Genomic DNA, 16,710 nt, shown 5'->3' with positions numbered 1-16,710 from the left:
GCCAGCGGATCAAAGCACTGCTTCATTGGTTCACGCTTCAAAGTGGACTCGGGTTGCAAAAGCGGTTGTTTACAGAGCCGCTGCAGGGTCTGTAATCAACATAGAGAAATGATCATTTTCCTGACAAACACCCTCAAAAACAATGGTTGCTCTGAAGAACCCATAAGAAGATACTATTGATATCGGTGGATCAAATCATTTCTTAAAGATACCTGAAAAGAACCGGTTCTCAATAAGCAACCCTATACAGGAGCATGCACAGGGATTTAGAGTTTAAAGTTAAAAAATAAATTAATGAATTCATTTCTAAAAAATTCTGGAACCATGCACGGGTGCCGTGTGTCACTCACTATATCCATCACACTATCAAAACCCGCTGGGCAACCTAGATGGTAACCACCCAGGCAGAAACCAGTCCATCCTCATCTCTTAAAAGTAACATGATTACTCTTAAGTGTGTTGTCACCCCGTATAAACTGGTCTACAGGCTTCAGGGTGAGCAGGTAAGCAGTTATGGCAATGTAAGTGGTCACCATTTCTTTCCCAAGGTGGGGCAACGAGGCTTTTCTCCCAGTCCGTAAAGATGACACGTGACTCCCAGACCAAAACAAAGATTGTTTGCAATGCCAGAAAAATAACATCTCCACCCACCTGAAAGACCTGCACTGTAATACCACAGATCCCTGGAGCTTTGCCCACCCTCAGTGGTTTCACTGCCTTTGCAATCTCACCTCTTTGGTGATTCGCAGTCAACACAACAGGCAGCCACAAGAATCTTGGCAATGTAATTGTCTAACATCTCAGTTAAACAAACAAACACATAAATTCTTCCATTTATCCCAGTCTTTAAAGAAGACAAATAGTGCTGTAATATTAATACTTTCTATTACTTGTTCTTCTAGGAAATCTTCCATTCGAAGGCCTTGGTTTGCCATTGATTCCTGCCACATCACTCTATGCTCAGAGTTTGTTTTGAATCCTTTGAAATTCTAGTATTTCGAACATTGCTCAGGTGTCATGAAAAGGAATGCATCACGTGCTGTGCTGCAACCTGCTGATCACTGTGACCTGCTGGATGGTTCAGGAATGTGCACCCACACACCCAACCATGTATAGTGTCTTAAAAATGTGCCTTCACTATTGATGCCATATATACTGAACTAACCCGTCAGGATGTCACACACAGATTTTATGATGTCGGTTTGAAGCTCAAATATGCAAGTTGGGAATGCCATCATCTCTGAGTAGATTGTATATATACACTGGACAAACCCTGTGGAATGTCATCCATAGGTTTTCTATAGAAACCAGGATGAGCCGATATGTAGCCCAAAATGTTGAGCACTAGTTGCCGCCACATTGACAGCACTTACTCTGCCAATGTCACGATGAACCCATATATGGATACAGAGTTGGAGTGTGGGTGACACCATCTTCAAGTTACCGACAAGCTACGTTAACAGGGTAACCTTCGTTCGGTCTTTATTAAATCATATATTTGGGGACTGCTCTGTGGTTCTCATAAGGGTTTGCTTTTACAAATTATGACCTGCTTATTTCTCAGCAATCCTTTTAGTGGATTAGTGGCACCTAACGGATCAAGCTACTGATAGCCGTTCAAAATACTAATGTGATCTGCATACATTAAATGAGAATTTCATTATGCAAAAATTGCAGCACAGATGTGTTAGATGATCTGTACAAACATTTCAACAAGCATATTATTACAGCTATTTGTAATAAAATGCTCAAAATGACTGACATGGTGTTCCACAAGAGCTAGCATGTACGGGTTGCCATGGACTTTACCCCAGTGCCCTCTGGTGGCCACTTTTGTCTGATGAAAACATAGCAGAACTCAGTACAAACACATGTAATGTGGTCACTTTTCAAAGGGATCATACTCCTCAATTTAATGTACAGTGGTTCATTTCAGGTCTGCTTGGTATATAAATCTCATCGTTCCCTGCAATGACAGCTATCAGCTGGCTGTTAGAAGCAAACTAGAGACAAAACCAAATCAGATGATTTATTTCTGTTGTAAAGTTGGATCCTTTAACATGGGATCCTATAGGGAGTGTCTCATTTTTGGAGCCAGCCTCAAGCAACTGCATGATTTGGTTGGTTGGGGTTGGCTTCATTTTTCATGGTGCTTGGGCTCCACAAACAGTGCCAAAGTTACTGCACAGCTCATTTGATTTGTATTTGATTCCCTTCAATTAAAGCTAACAATATGTGACAAACTTTCTTAAATAAATAAAAAAAAAGTCCCTTCGGCTGCTCCCTTGTTTTGTACTTGGGGTCGCCACAGCAAATCCAAGGTGGATCTGCATGTTGAACTGGCACAAATTTTACACCGGATGCCCTTCCTGTAAATAAAAAAATCATGCTAAAAATCCTAAAGTCCATTCATTTCCTCTTGAAAACAGACCAGCATTGTTTTGTTTGAAGCATATCTTCACATACTGTTAAATTCCATAAAGTGTTTGCAGAGAAATAATATCATACAGTGGGTCAATTAAAGTCAACATTCCAATTATCACCTTGATAATGTTGAGCTGAAAGTACTTTCCTTGAGACATTTCTTCATAAGCTGTCCTACTGATGCATCATTGAAATCCAGGAAGTGGTTGCAGAGATGCATTTACAAGACCTGCAGGTGGACGGATGAAGGTGATCCCAATATATATCCTCAAAATTTTGTTTGTGAGGGATACATGAACAAAATATTAAACCCAAACTCAAAGTGAGCACATGCTACAGTGTGATCAGTTTAATACAATCAACAAAATGAGGGAAGATGTTAGAAAATAATGGAGAGGAAAGAAAGTTTTTTTTTTTCTTGGCAAACGTTCCTCCAGTTTCTATCATTTAAATGCAAATACCACATGATGAATAAAACAAACACGGACTGAAAAAAAAAATATGCGAACATGAGTCATAGTGTGCTGCCATCAGCCCTATCTGCCCACACAGCAGAGGAGGTAGAGAAACAGAGATCCTGCTTCAGTAAACAAACAAACAAACAAAAACCCCAACAAAACAAAGAGACATGAGTCAAGGAACAATCCCACAATGGATGACAAAGTGAAAGGAGGAAATTAAGAGTTGCGACAGCTGTAGATCAACTGAGTGGGAGGAGAGTGGAGGAAAAAACTGTGTAAATAGAGGAGAGTAAAGCTGCTGTCTGTAGAGTGAGTGAGAGGAGGAGGAGGACAAGTCCATCCTGAAGTATGGAGGGTAGAAAGGTTACAGTGAGTTAACAGATGAAGGATAGGAAAAAACTAAGTCAGGTTTCACAGAGAGCTACAAATACAGCCATTAGCAAAATAATGGGGTCTGATTCGTACACTCAGATCTTTCATTATGAAAAATATTTGGTGCAGAACTATCTTGTTGTTGTTGTTTCATTAGGTACAGCTGATTAGTACTGGATTGGACCCAGATTCTGAAGTGCATCAGTTTTTCACTGAGATGACAGCATCACACCACCAACAGCCTGAATTGTTGACAAGGCAGGATGATTCATGCTTTCTTGATGGTTACGCCAAACTCAGACCCTAGTATCCGAATATCACAACATAAATAAAGAATCGTTAGATAAGACAAATTTTCCAATCGTTGCCCAATGTTGATGAGTTCATGCCCACTGCAGCCTCAGTTTGCTCTTCTTAGCTGATGTGAGTGACACCCAGTGTGGTCTTGTGAGATGTTGCCATTGTATCACCTTGAACCAGTCTGGCCATTTTTGCCCAGAGAATCATCTCTTATTGGATTCTGGTTTTCATTTGGACCATATTTTGTGAACTTTAGCAATAGTTGTGTATGAAAACCCCAGTAAATCAATCCATCCTGCCTAACACCAACAACCACGCCATGTTCAGGGCTGCATGATATATTATTTGGAACTGTCATAGCAACATGTGCATGTGGAAATGGTTAGTGTGCTTGGTTTTGGTTTAAACCCCACCCCCGTCACATTTCTCCATATAATGTGGCGTTGTATCAGTAAGGGCATCCGGCATAAAATTTGTCCCAAATCAACATGCAGATCCACCTTGTATCAGCTGTAGTGACCCCAAGTGACAACAAGAGAACAGCTGAAGGGAGTTTTACTAGGTGACATGCTATGCAGACTCTGGATGTCGTTAAACACAAGTTGTCACAAATGCCAGGTGTCTGTCTGTCTGTCACCATTAAATTCAGCACACAAAACCCACCTCAAAAGTATAATACTGTCAGCAATTTATTGAGATGTTTCTGCTGGTCAGCAGTGTGTTAAGCCCCCCCCCCCCCCAAAAAAAAGATAAGGTTGCAAAAACAAAACTGAGCATTGCTGACAATGAACAGATACTTTTGAGTGATTTGCAAAGTTTCTCAGTTTGTTTTTGATATATTTATTTTCTGTGCATATGCATTTTCACTTACCATCACCTTAATTTTTTTCTACAATGATTTATTATTTTCTTTATTATTCTTACATGTGTGGGCAGGTAGAGGTCGTAAGGTGTTCCAGAGTCGACATCAATGGCATGAAAACCAGACAAGGATCCGTAGATGACCTTTAACCTTTGACCTTCCTCCACTGTCAGGTCAACAGACAGTGGCTTTTGAGGCAGAGACCTGAATGACTGGATATGTGCACAAAGACAAACACATGCACAAAATAAAAGATAAATTAATCTGTTAACACAGTAATCCATGCACACTGCATTTATGAATGGCTAACGAAAGATACCGCTTATTCATGATAAAAATAATTATGGCCAATTTTCATCTGGAATAATACGTTCTCAAAAATAAAAATACATGACACATATAGTATGTTCATAAAAATGCCGTGAAAACCTGGACCTGTCCCATTAGTAATTACTGGAAAAAAAGACACGAGAATACACAATACAATGACGAGTGATGACTAACGATCTAACATAGTTGTGTTTAATGATGTCTCAACCCAAGTCATTAGTATTACAGCAAATCTGACTTTTATACAATGGATCAGTATTACATCCATTCTCTGTTCCTTTATTTCTCTGCTCTGATTGTCCAAGATGTGAGTTTTTATTTCAGAATTCAGAAGGTCATTTTAAAATGATCGAGACACACAATTACTCAAAATATAAAATATATAAAAAAATGTAAAATAAATAAATAAATAAATAAATTAAATCATCATCAGCATCTCACGGCCATGTTCGAGACGTTGTGCACAATTCTTTGCCACAGGGACTCGTGTGCCATAGTAACGGGGAGGTCCTTAACCTTCATCTTTCAGAGATGGCATCAGCAAAGGTTTCCACCCTGGTATGGAGGTATGGTATGGTCTGGAGGTATTCCAGTACAAGGTCAGATATGATTTGTCCCTCATCATGTAATGCATGGCCTACAAACTGGGCTCTGTGCTTGGTGAGCGTAACAGACAGCCGAGGAATTTTGAGTATTGGCGATGACCAGACTGAATTCTTTCATAAAGTCAACAAGCTTTTCTCTGTTGTGATTCGTACTGGAATAAATTGGTCATCTTCTGTGCCCAGACAGGAGTTAAAGTCCCCTAACAGTATCAGTAAGTTACTGTCCGGTTAAAATTATCCAGTGGTCATTCATCACAGATCCTGCTGACATCTTCTTTAGGACTGTCATTGTGGGGGCTGTAAAAGCTGATCACTGTTTTGGGATTACTCTGGAATTCTGCCACATGAATACAAGATGATTTACAGTATTTTCAACCTGAAGAAGACTTAAACTTGTCTTTGGAGATAGGAGTAAAGCCATGCCTCCAACTGATGCATGTCTAATGCATTTCCATGGAGAGTTGGTAATAAGATGGTATTCTTTAACATTCCAGTATTCAAGCTCAGTGTCGGGGTAGTAGAAATGATGCCCTTGAATAGCTATAATATCAGTGTTCTTCCTTGCACAGGTTACCAGATATGAGAGCTGAATATGTTGAAGATGATCCATCATTTTATAAGAGACAATCATTTTTCTCGTCCTTCTTTGGGAGAGTTCCTCCCATGTGTATTTTAGATCCCTTCGTTATTAACTTCCAAGCTGGAGGTCAGATTTGAAATTAGATCGGATTTGGCACTTGCTTTAACATGGTGCTGTGGACTGAGCTTTCCTTCCTGAAAGCTTGATACATGCTCACCGGGCTTGCACAGAACTTCATATTAAGTTAGCTTTGCATTCTCTTCAGTAAATGCCATTCTGCTATTTATGCTTTGTTTACAATGTTAAGTTAGCTTCATTTTCAATAAGCCTTTCAATTACATTTCGGTTGGAGTTTCAACTGGATTAAGTTGCTGGTGAAGAAGTGTTAGAAAATGGTAAAAATGCTGTTTACAGTTTCTCAGAGCTCAAAAAGGAACTTCAGTATTCACACGCAGTTATCAGTGGAATAAGAGAATACTGTATAATGCTGTGAAGGTGCTTGGCACCCGAAGAGGCTGGAACCTCAATGCAGAATCCCAGACCAAGCGTTAGTGTAAAAAAAGATGTAGGAAGATGTAGTCTTTATTGCAGGCTTAGGTTTGGTGCTCAGGTTATCAATCAGCGGAGCAAAGGTATAAACAGGGCTAGGCAAAAACGCAGTCATAATCAAGCAGGGTTCAGTGGCACAAGCAAACACAGATATCAGGGATGAGGCAAAAAAAAAAATACAAAGCAGGATCAAAAAACACGGCAAGGCAAAACAGGACTGTGGTGACAGCTGGTAAGTGCACAGAGACAACAAACTGGCAGAGGTGTGGTGGGTGGGAAGAGTTTAAATAGACAGGAGTTAACAAGGTGCATGTGAATGATCCATCCACTTGGGGGCTAACCAGTGAGCTAAGATGACAAATTGACGTCTTTGGTTTTGTTCAGAGGATGCTTGGGTACCACTGTAAGAGAGAGCATCACCAGCTGAGAAGACCAAGGGAACACCCACGTTTCACCTGGCTGTAGCCTAGCGATGTTACCTTTGAGAGGTGGGAATAGACCAGTTGCCTGCCTGGGTGATTGCCATCCAACACCCAAGGTGGTTCTGTGGTGGATGCAGTGATGGACACCATCAGCATGTGCTCCCTGACTTGACCTTACCTAACAATTGAGCCCTGTTTTCGTAGATATGTGTCCCGGATGCTCATGGTTAAAACCGGCATATGAAGATAAAGTTTGCCCACGAATATGATTACACATGTTGAGTCATGACATAACACACTGGTCTTCTACCACATGTGTGCAAAAACAAAAGCAGCACACCCATCTTATAATTCAGCACAGTCATGGCATGTAGGACAACATTACAGACTCTGCAGAAATGCAAGGCATTCCCAAACTATACCAAAGTTCACAAGGGAAAACAGAAATTTAGGAACGGTTAAAACAAGACCACAAGAGAATGACTATCCAGGTTCACCATCGCCCCCTCCCCTGGACCCCTGTTTCCAAAATAAGGATAAGGTTCAGGGTTTTTGTTTGCTTGTGTGTGTTTTTTTTTAAGGTTTTGGTCTGTGCAACTAAAGCCTTCATAAAGTGTTGGTGTGATGCTGTGTGCTGAAGGTGGTGTCCAGCTTGGAGTTAAAAATTAATGAAAAATAAAGAAAAAAAAAACCCCTCCCATTACTTGGTTGCATTCGTTCTGTCTTTAGTGGGACTTTGAATAGCTGCTAAATTATCCAGCTGACCTCTGAGTTGGTCAGTTATCTTAACAACAGTGTTCTTCATTGCCTTTTCACACCACTTTCATGTATCTAGGACAAGTTATTGTTAGACCTAAAACTCTAATGGGGTCACTTCCACAGACAAATGCACAAGCACGCTTGCACACATAACCAACCAAAGAGCGTCGCACAGATTCTCAGCAGAGCGGTGTCCCATTTCTTCATGTCCTTTGTGGCCTGAGCTGCTTTTTCTTCTATACTGTATACCTACTTTAACTCACTGTTCTCCAGACACACCGGAAAGCCACACACACTCCTGATTTGAAGTAATAACACAACAGTATGCCCTGATCAGTCATAACATTGTGACGACTGACAGGTGACGTGAATAACATTGATTATCTCTTGTCGGTGGGAGGGACATATTATGCAGCAAGTTAACATCAACTTGTCCTCCAAATTGATGTGTTGGAATCAACACAAATGGTGATGCATGTATGTTTATCATCCTTGTGGTCTGTCCTCTGTGTCTGTAGTCTGTTAGTCTTAGTTCTTGTCATCGGTCCTCTGTCTTTGTGTGGTTTGTCAGTATGTATTCAATATATGCTCTTTGGTTTATCAGGTTCTGTTTCCCTGTTTTGGTACTGTGTTCACTTTTGAGTTCCATATTACGTTCCTGCATTTGTCTCGGTTTATTTGATCATTGTTTGAATTGTTTATCATTTGTCGTGTTGTCTTTTAGTTCCACTACTCTCTGTCTTTGATTAAGTTTGGTATCACTTTGTATTTGTTTTGCTCTGTGGTTATTCCACATGTATCCTTAGTTCCGGTTTTCCACACCTGTCCCGTGTCTTGTCTCATTAGTATTCATATATTTAAGCCTGCAGCTGGTCCCTGGTTTTTCGTGGGTCCATACTTTTCTGTGCATGCTTGTTTGGTAATGCTCCCCGTGTGTAAGTACTCTGGTTCGTTAATCTGTTTGTGATGGTTGCTTTGTTCTTTTGTATAGTCTGTCTTAGTTGTTTCCCCGTCTCCACAGTCATTGTCCCCACAGTCATTATATAGTTTGTGGGCTTATTTACCTCTGCCAAGGAGGTTATATTTTCGGTCGCGTCCGTTTGTTTGTTGGTTGGTTGGTTGGACTGTTAGCAGGATTACTCAAAAAACGTATTTCAATGAAATTTTTACCAGGGGTGTATCCGGATCCAGTAATTTTTTAAGGATTCTTTATCATTGCAGGATAGGGCCAATTTCAACATTTTTGCATCTAACTTCATGAAGACAGGTCACAAAGGCTGAACAAAAATTAAGTTACGACAATATTTTAGCATTTGTTTCTCCTCATTGAATAAACTTATTAGAAAATAAAAAAAAACTTGTTTAGTTCATGCAGTTTCTCTTTATAAATACATTTGCTGAAGATCTAAGGGTTTAACTCCGTGAACTGCCACCGTCCACCATCTTTGTACTCCTCATAGAAGCTGTGTGATGCTGTGAGCAATGTGAGTGCCCAATCGGAATTGGTTCACCATCACATGGTTTTCCAAAATCCAATCGTAGGGCAGATCTCACCTCACGTGATACACCAAAGATTGTTTTTAGGAGTGATGTGTTACTAGTTTATTATAGTTTGCTGTGTGTTTTGAAAAAATGTGTGTGGAAAATTATTTTCCGCTTTACTTTTTCCTTTCTTATTTCTGATTGTAAACCTTGATTACACTTATAAAACACAACTGTAGCATATATATTTTGAAAGTACAGGTTGTCCTGAAAAAAAAGAGACAAAAAACTTGATTGTGGGATGCAGGGAGAGATGTTAACAGCAATAATAAAACATTTATGCCAGGTGAGTGAACTGTTCAAAAAATGTCCTCGGACCCCAGAGGGTTAACCACTGAATCTGAAACATGACGGCAGATGCGTGAAACGGCGTGGAATAAGGCTCTTTGCCAAAGGGTATTCCATGTGATGTCAGTGACCCTATGGCCTTGGCGGAGGTTTGCGCTCTCTGAGTGCTTCTAGTATTGATTTTGTATTTATTTTCTCCTTTTTCCCCGGGATTCCAATTTCATTTGTTGGATGTTGTTTTCATGGTTTTGGAGTTATTGTATTCACGTGACTGCTGATGGGTGTGAACTTGGATAATAAATCCCTGGTATTTAATCATACCTACCAACTCAGCTGCCTGCATCTTGGGTTCACTTTGTAACTGTGACAGCAAATGTAACAAAGAAACCAGACCTGTTTTTAATCCAAATACTGCATGAAATGAATGAAATGAAATCTGTATTATACATGTTGTAATTATATTATTAAACAGTTGTGTCAGCCATGATTGGTCTGCTTCTCCGTGGGTCTCTGCTTCACTGACACAGTCCTTTTGGAAATCTGTCCATTAGGAAGCTTAATATAAAACATCCTTTAATTGAGCAGTGGATGAGTCTTCAGGAAGCTGGAATCATCAGTATTTTGTCATTTCTGCATTTGGTCAGAACACTTCTGCAAGTTAGACTGGACATACATGCACCAGCAGCCTGGCTCTGGCCATGGCTCTGAGAGCTCACCCTAGTCAAACAAACTAGACTTTGCAGGTGTCCAGATGATGACACATTAGACCAAAAAGTCAGAGTGCATCATATAAAAACTGCTTCAGAGTGTCTGTGTGTGTCTCGGTATGTTGCACAGTGTGACCTCCTATACACTTGGCTATAGCATGCACGTGTTGCCACAGAAATGCACGTTTGCGGCAGACACTTTCTCCTTCATCTCTTATAGCAAGCACCACAGTTCTGCACCGCGGACAGCTCCTGCAGGAGTGATGGCAAAAAGGATGATAAATTTGAGCCACATAGATACGGCTGTCACTCACCAATGTTGTCACCATCGTGTCACAAAAGAGTCTTATATATGTGACTGTAACACACACACACACACCCCCCCCTTCTGAGGGACTGTTGGTGGCTCTCCTAACCTGCTTACAGTCTTATCTCTGTGTCAGAGACAGAAGACATCCCTGATGAATTCTGGTTTCCACTTTTAAAGGTAAATAAAATGTTACGTTTGGTGTGAGGGTGAGACTACACAAAAGGAAATGTTCCTCCACTTACGGTATTCTCTGTACAGTTATCATAAATGTCACTAGTAAAATAATTTATACTATGTTAAGTAAGTAATAACTTAACTTGTTCGTGCCACAACACAAAAAAGAAAATGTAACAAAAGCCTTTTGATGAAGCTTTTGACTCATCTAGGCAAGAAATATCAAAATGTCTACAGCAACTGCACTTGTTGGTCTTCAAGATGTTTCACCAATCATCCAAGTAACTTCTTCAGGTCTAAAAATTAAGATGGTGTAGTATGCTCCATATGGCAGGGGTGGTGGCCAAACAGTTAAGTGCAGTTGTTTCCAGTGCGGAAGGTTCCTGGTTGTGCCAGGAAGGGCATCTGGTGTGGCAGATCAATATGCAGATCCACCTCGGATCTGCTGTGGTGATCGCCAGTGAAACAAGGGGGCAGCTGAAGGGATTTACTAGTGTGCTCCATATGTTGCTTCAGGGGGTGAAAAACGTGTATTATGAAACAGTTCAACAAAAGAGATCATTTTAAGTTTCTCAAGAGATGATTAAAGTCTACTTGTCTCCAGAGGATGGATGTGTGAAATACCCCTAATGTTCTTGGGGAGAGATGAAAATACAGTATTATACCTGCCTCACACTTAGTGTATTATTAGACCAACCCAACACTAGAGTGCCTTTATTAGAGAGAGGGGCGACACGACGAGTCGAAAAAAATCGGTCACGTGACTCATGGTGCCATCTTGGGTTCAAAATAGCGTTCCCTGTTAATGTGTCTGCATGTAAATCCAGCTATTTTATTTATTTATTCACTGAAAATGACGGGTTGTTGTGCATTTTGCTGCACAAATAGACACAACAAGGGCTTCAAGCTGTACAGATTCTCTTCAGATCCGAACAGAAGAAAGATTTGGGAAAACAAAGTCAGCCGTGTGGGATGGAAGCCGACATCATCATCAAAGCTTTGAGAGGTAAATTTACTGTTCAGTCCCATTTACAGTAAAACTCAACTAAACCGTCGTCGTATAAACCAGATATTTGCAGTCACCGGACAAAAAAGTCACAAAGTTTTTGTATTGTTTTCCAAGTAACAAACAACATATATAACGGATTTTGTACAGCAGATTTTTCGCTCACATCGGATAAAATGTCCCGTCCAATCACAATGTTTGTCCATTAAAAACCCCGAGCAGTCAGGACGTGCAGAGTTACAAATTAAAGTTCAGCTCTGACCCTCGCAGATTTGTGGAAAGTGGGAGAGGAATTATTTCTTTGACTAAAAGTTCGACCGTTTAGTTTTTTTAAACGGTGTTCAGACTCGGACCCGCAACCTGATGTGCACTTGTTAAATCAAACACAAAAGGCTGTGATTTGATACTTTTCTGCTTTTAATCCTTCGTCTGCCATCATATTATATAGCGCACACGCTGATAAATGGATCAGAAAAGTCTGCATCACATTTACAGCACGAAGTCGGTAAAAGAGGAAAATGTACAGTTTACCATTGATTTGGAGGTGATGACTATAGAAAGAAAAGCTTGCTGAGGGTCAAATTAGTCCAGAATAAAGCATAATCCAGAGACGGAGAACTTTAAAACTGTCACGCACGTCATTGCATGACACAGAGTTAAAGAGCAACAGCTGCATACTTCAGGCTTTAAATTAATTAAATAAATCATCATAAATTGTAAATGTATGTAAATTTGATAGCTTAACTATTTTTCTATTTATTTTGATAGCACCTGTACCCGGATGTGTTACTGTAGGTGGTTAAATGATTTAAAAAAAAATGTTGAAAACATAAAAGATTCAGTCAGTAGTTCAGCACAGTTAGACCCAAAATGGCGCCATGTTCTGAGTTGACGCCACTCTCCCCAACATTTATAATGTGGCCCTTATGAAACCTGAAACATCCATCGAGGAGAATGCACCCAATGATCATCTGGAGACAAGTCCACCTTCATAATTCTCAAAAGAAAATATTATAATGATATTTGTGATTGAACAGACTGACCTCAACTAATTTACAATCAAGACTCTTCAAAATGACAATATATCAGATAATCCTCGCTTTTTAAAACTGAACAACCCATTTGGTCACACGCCAAAACATATTGAAGATCAAAAGTTGCTGTAAACTTTTAGTTCATGACAAAAGCCTTCAGTATTTGGTCTTTATAAATGTTTGGCCCAAAAGTCCTGGTAATCTGTCCCTGAAATACCTGCTCACAGCTGTTAGATTTTCTTAAAAGAAGAGAAATGTTTTGGAATATTTACATTATCCTGTGCTTTAAAACAATAACACATTTGCCCTATTGACGTTTCAAATCCCGCAAAACCTCGGAGAGGTCACCACGCTGCGAGATCTCAGTAACATTGAGAACTGCATTGAGACGCTGTGATCACGCTGCACTTTAACTGCACACAGACAATACCATTAACATTGCAACATAAAGCTATTTTTATATTGTGCCTAAAACTCTTATCAATATATTCTCTGGGTTTATAGACGTTGTTATTGCATTTGTTTTATGTTAACGTGAGAATCACAGGCTGTCTCCATTATTTTCAATGGGAGCTGCTATGAGCTATAATCGCTTCTTGATCATGTTGTTCTGGGGGAAACTGAAATTTGCATTTAACGTCTTGATTATTGTTCTTCAACACTGTTTGTCTTCTTTGTTCGAGACTAATATAATATGTCTGAAATTTGGTTTGCGTTTATTAAATTCCACACAGATTAACCGTAACAGATATGAATTATTTGTTATAATTGTTTTAGCAAGTTTTCAGGATATCATGCATGCAGTCTCTTATTAACGTGATGAAAAGCATAAAAAATACATTTTTGTAGTATAATATTATTATTAATTTACAACTGTTGCAGGGGTGGTGGCCAAGTGGCTAATGCGCTTGGTTTCAGTTCAGAAGGTTCCCTGTTCAAATCCCACCACTGCCACATTTCTCCATGTAATGTGGAGTTGCATCAGGAAGGGCATCCGGCGTAAAACCTGTGCCAATTCAACATGCAGATCCACCTTGGATTTGCTGTGGCGACCCCGAGAGCAAAACAAGGGAGCAGCCGAAGGTACTTACTATTAATTTACAACAGTCATCGTGTTGATTCTCTATATGTTGTTTGACTGCAGTGACTCTCTGGCAAGCAAGGGATTATGGGGTACATCAATAAGGCGAATGAACACTACTGGCCAGTAGATGGCAGTAGAGACCATGAAAAGTTGCCATAACAAAATTCCAGATAATCCGTGTCTGCTACATTTAAGATGCGGGGAATTTAATAAACGCAGACAATAACAATGTCTATAAACCCACCCAGAGAATATATTCATGAGAGTTTTAGGCACTAGAGTTTAATGCTGTTGTCCGTAGAGCCTGATCAGAGTGCCTGAAATGCATTTCTCATGTTGTGAACGTACTGAGATTACCCTATCCTACCCATAATGCACTGCTGGGCACAGCATATATCAACACTTAAAACCTTAAAAATTAGCACATTACTTTAAAACTAAAACATATATCTGATATTTTCACTTTATAAAGCTTCAGACATGACATTAATTTAAATAACTTGTCTGAAATTAGATGGTTAAAAGTTGAACCATAAGTTAAAAATGTATGCCTCTGGATGATTTAACTTTAAAGATTACTAATTAACATACTGACAGGACATGTAAGCAATATGACGAAAGATCACAAACCTTGAAGGCCATGAATTTGTGGTAAGGCTTTGGGGCCCAGGCATACACCTCCACAGCATTTTTTAAAGCGATCACCAAGAACTTTATCTTCTCGTAACGTACTGAAACAAAACAACAAAGACATAAAATTCATAAAAACATACATGCTCAAACACACAAAAAAAAAATTCAAAAGGTACGCATAATACAGTTTTTAAAGAGTAAGCTAGTTTATCTGGATTGAAAAAGTTATTCTGCTGCATTTCAGATCAAGTAGGACAATGAAATTTCTCAGCTGAAAATTCTCACAACTGACCTCAAAAAACGTTCTGGCTCCCTCACACCAAATTAAACAGCAAAAATGGCTCAGGGATACTGGCGGAGTGCGGGAGTAGGGACATATGCCGAAGGGTCTTTAATGGGCCCCTGGGCACCCCCAAGCTACTGGCTATGAGGAAGAGCAGAACACATTCCACAGCCACAGTCAGCACATGGGAGACCTGAGCCTAGAATTCATGGGTTTTCTTGTATGAAAATCCTTCACCAGGTAGCTGAATAACTGGTGATGCAACAGAAAAAGGTCACACTCTACACAGTTTCTCCAATCACAGCCACAGAAGCCGTTAACACCTTCAAAGCTGGCTGGGTGTTTGGTGGCTTCCCTCACTAGTCCTGTTCTTCCAAGTTCCCTCAGTGTTTGAGAACTGCCTCCTTCAGACAGACATTACCATGGAGTACCATCCTATTTGCATTTCATAATGATTGGTGTAAATGAAGTCCAAGACATATTCAGTGAATTGAAAATGTTCATGTATCCATCTCCTGAGTTGACTAACTGGTTGTAAAACTGATGATTTTGATTAATAATAATTCTTACATTTAATTCATCCAATTACTTATGGACTTTTAAAACAAAGGCACAACATCTACAAATGCCTGAAATTCCTAAATGATCAATGTGATATTGTTGTGAAACTCCTCAAGTTAAAGCTGAACATTTAAACTACAACCACATTTTAACTGTTTAATTTCAACTTCACTGTGGTGGTGAAAAGTTGCAAAAAAAAAAAAAAAAAAATGGCCACGGTTTCGGTGAGGGCCCTTGTCTTGCCCCGGCCCTTGTCTTGCCCCCCCGCGCTGCTTGCTCCTCCCTTGGGGGATCGTGGTTTGGTGCTGGGCGCCCCCCTGTGGGCCTCTGCCGGTGCCCTGCGTGCTTCCCCTTGTGCGCAGGGATGTTTCCTGTGCCTACGTGGGGGAGTGGGGTCTCTGGGGGGTGCGTCAGGGTTGCCCCTGGGCTGCTACTCTGGTGGTTTGTCGGGCTGTTCTGATGACCCTGGTGTGTGCCATCCTTGGCCCCTCGGCCCTTCTGCTGTCCTGGTTCTCCTTGTCTCTCTTGGGGCTCTGCAGCCTGGACTCCTTTCTGTCAAGGTACGTGCAGTTGCCCATGTGGCTCCTGGAATGCCGGAATGATCCATGTCATGTGGTAAGGCTCTGTACTTGGGTCTTGGCCCAACAAACCAGCCACAGTAGTGACCAGATGTTTAGCTGTGATCTGGGTCTCTGTATGTGGAGGGTCCGGTGTTCGTGGCCATCACCACAATTTGGTTCTGCATCTTCCCAGGGGGTTCAAGCCTCTGGTGTCCTAGATCAGGTGTATGGCTCTTGACTAATTAGACAACAGACTGTTATTGTCACTCTGCATTTATGTGTTGCTGTTTGTCCTGGCATGTTGTATCTTTGGGGTTCCACTTCTTTGGTGTTTCACATATTTCATCACCTCACTCTTATTACTGTCACCACTTTTGCTTTTGTCTGTCTCTATGCTGTTTTGGTGTTCAGCCCTTCGTGATAGAAATGACCTAGCTTTAAACAAAATATTATAGGCCAATCAAGAAGGGCAGGTGAAGTCACACAGTCACACCACATTCACCCACGCACAATATGTCATCTGTCTTGCAAGAACAAATTGCATATTTTATATATATATACACACACACACACACACACACAGTAGTGTTCAGAATAATAGTAGTGCTATGAGACTAAAAAGATTAATCCAGGTTTTGAGTATATTTCTTATTGTTACATGGGAAACAAGGTACCAGTAGATTCAGTAGATTCTCACAAATCCAACAAGATCAAGCATTCATGATATGCACACTCTTAAGGCTATGAAATTGGGCTATAAGTAAAAAAAAGTAGAAAAGGGGGTGTTTACAATAATAGTAGTGTGGCATTCAGTCAGTGAGTTTGTCAATTTTGTGGAACAAACAGGTGTGAATCAGGTGTCCC

The 16,710-nt window shown here is 40.3% G+C and overlaps 1 protein-coding gene across 3 annotated transcripts in view; it reads right to left on the bottom strand.

The window, feature by feature from the left end:
- Positions 1–16,710, bottom strand: part of si:zfos-2326c3.2 (misshapen-like kinase 1) — a 249,878-nt gene that overhangs the window by 22,594 nt on the left and 210,574 nt on the right. For all 3 annotated transcript variants that reach the window (XM_034182332.1, XM_034182330.1, XM_034182331.1), the window contains 2 exons: positions 14,440–14,540; positions 4,482–4,631 (listed from right to left, as the gene is read on the bottom strand). In XM_034182332.1, the coding sequence (XP_034038223.1) occupies positions 4,482–4,631; positions 14,440–14,540 (251 nt within the window). The remainder of the gene's footprint in view (positions 1–4,481; positions 4,632–14,439; positions 14,541–16,710) is intronic.

The sequence above is a fragment of the Thalassophryne amazonica genome, chromosome 11, assembly GCF_902500255.1.
Source record: "Thalassophryne amazonica chromosome 11, fThaAma1.1, whole genome shotgun sequence".
NCBI lineage: Eukaryota > Metazoa > Chordata > Actinopteri > Batrachoidiformes > Batrachoididae > Thalassophryne > Thalassophryne amazonica.
Note: the sequence above shows the minus strand (reverse complement) of the source record. Positions and strands in the feature narration are given on the sequence as shown.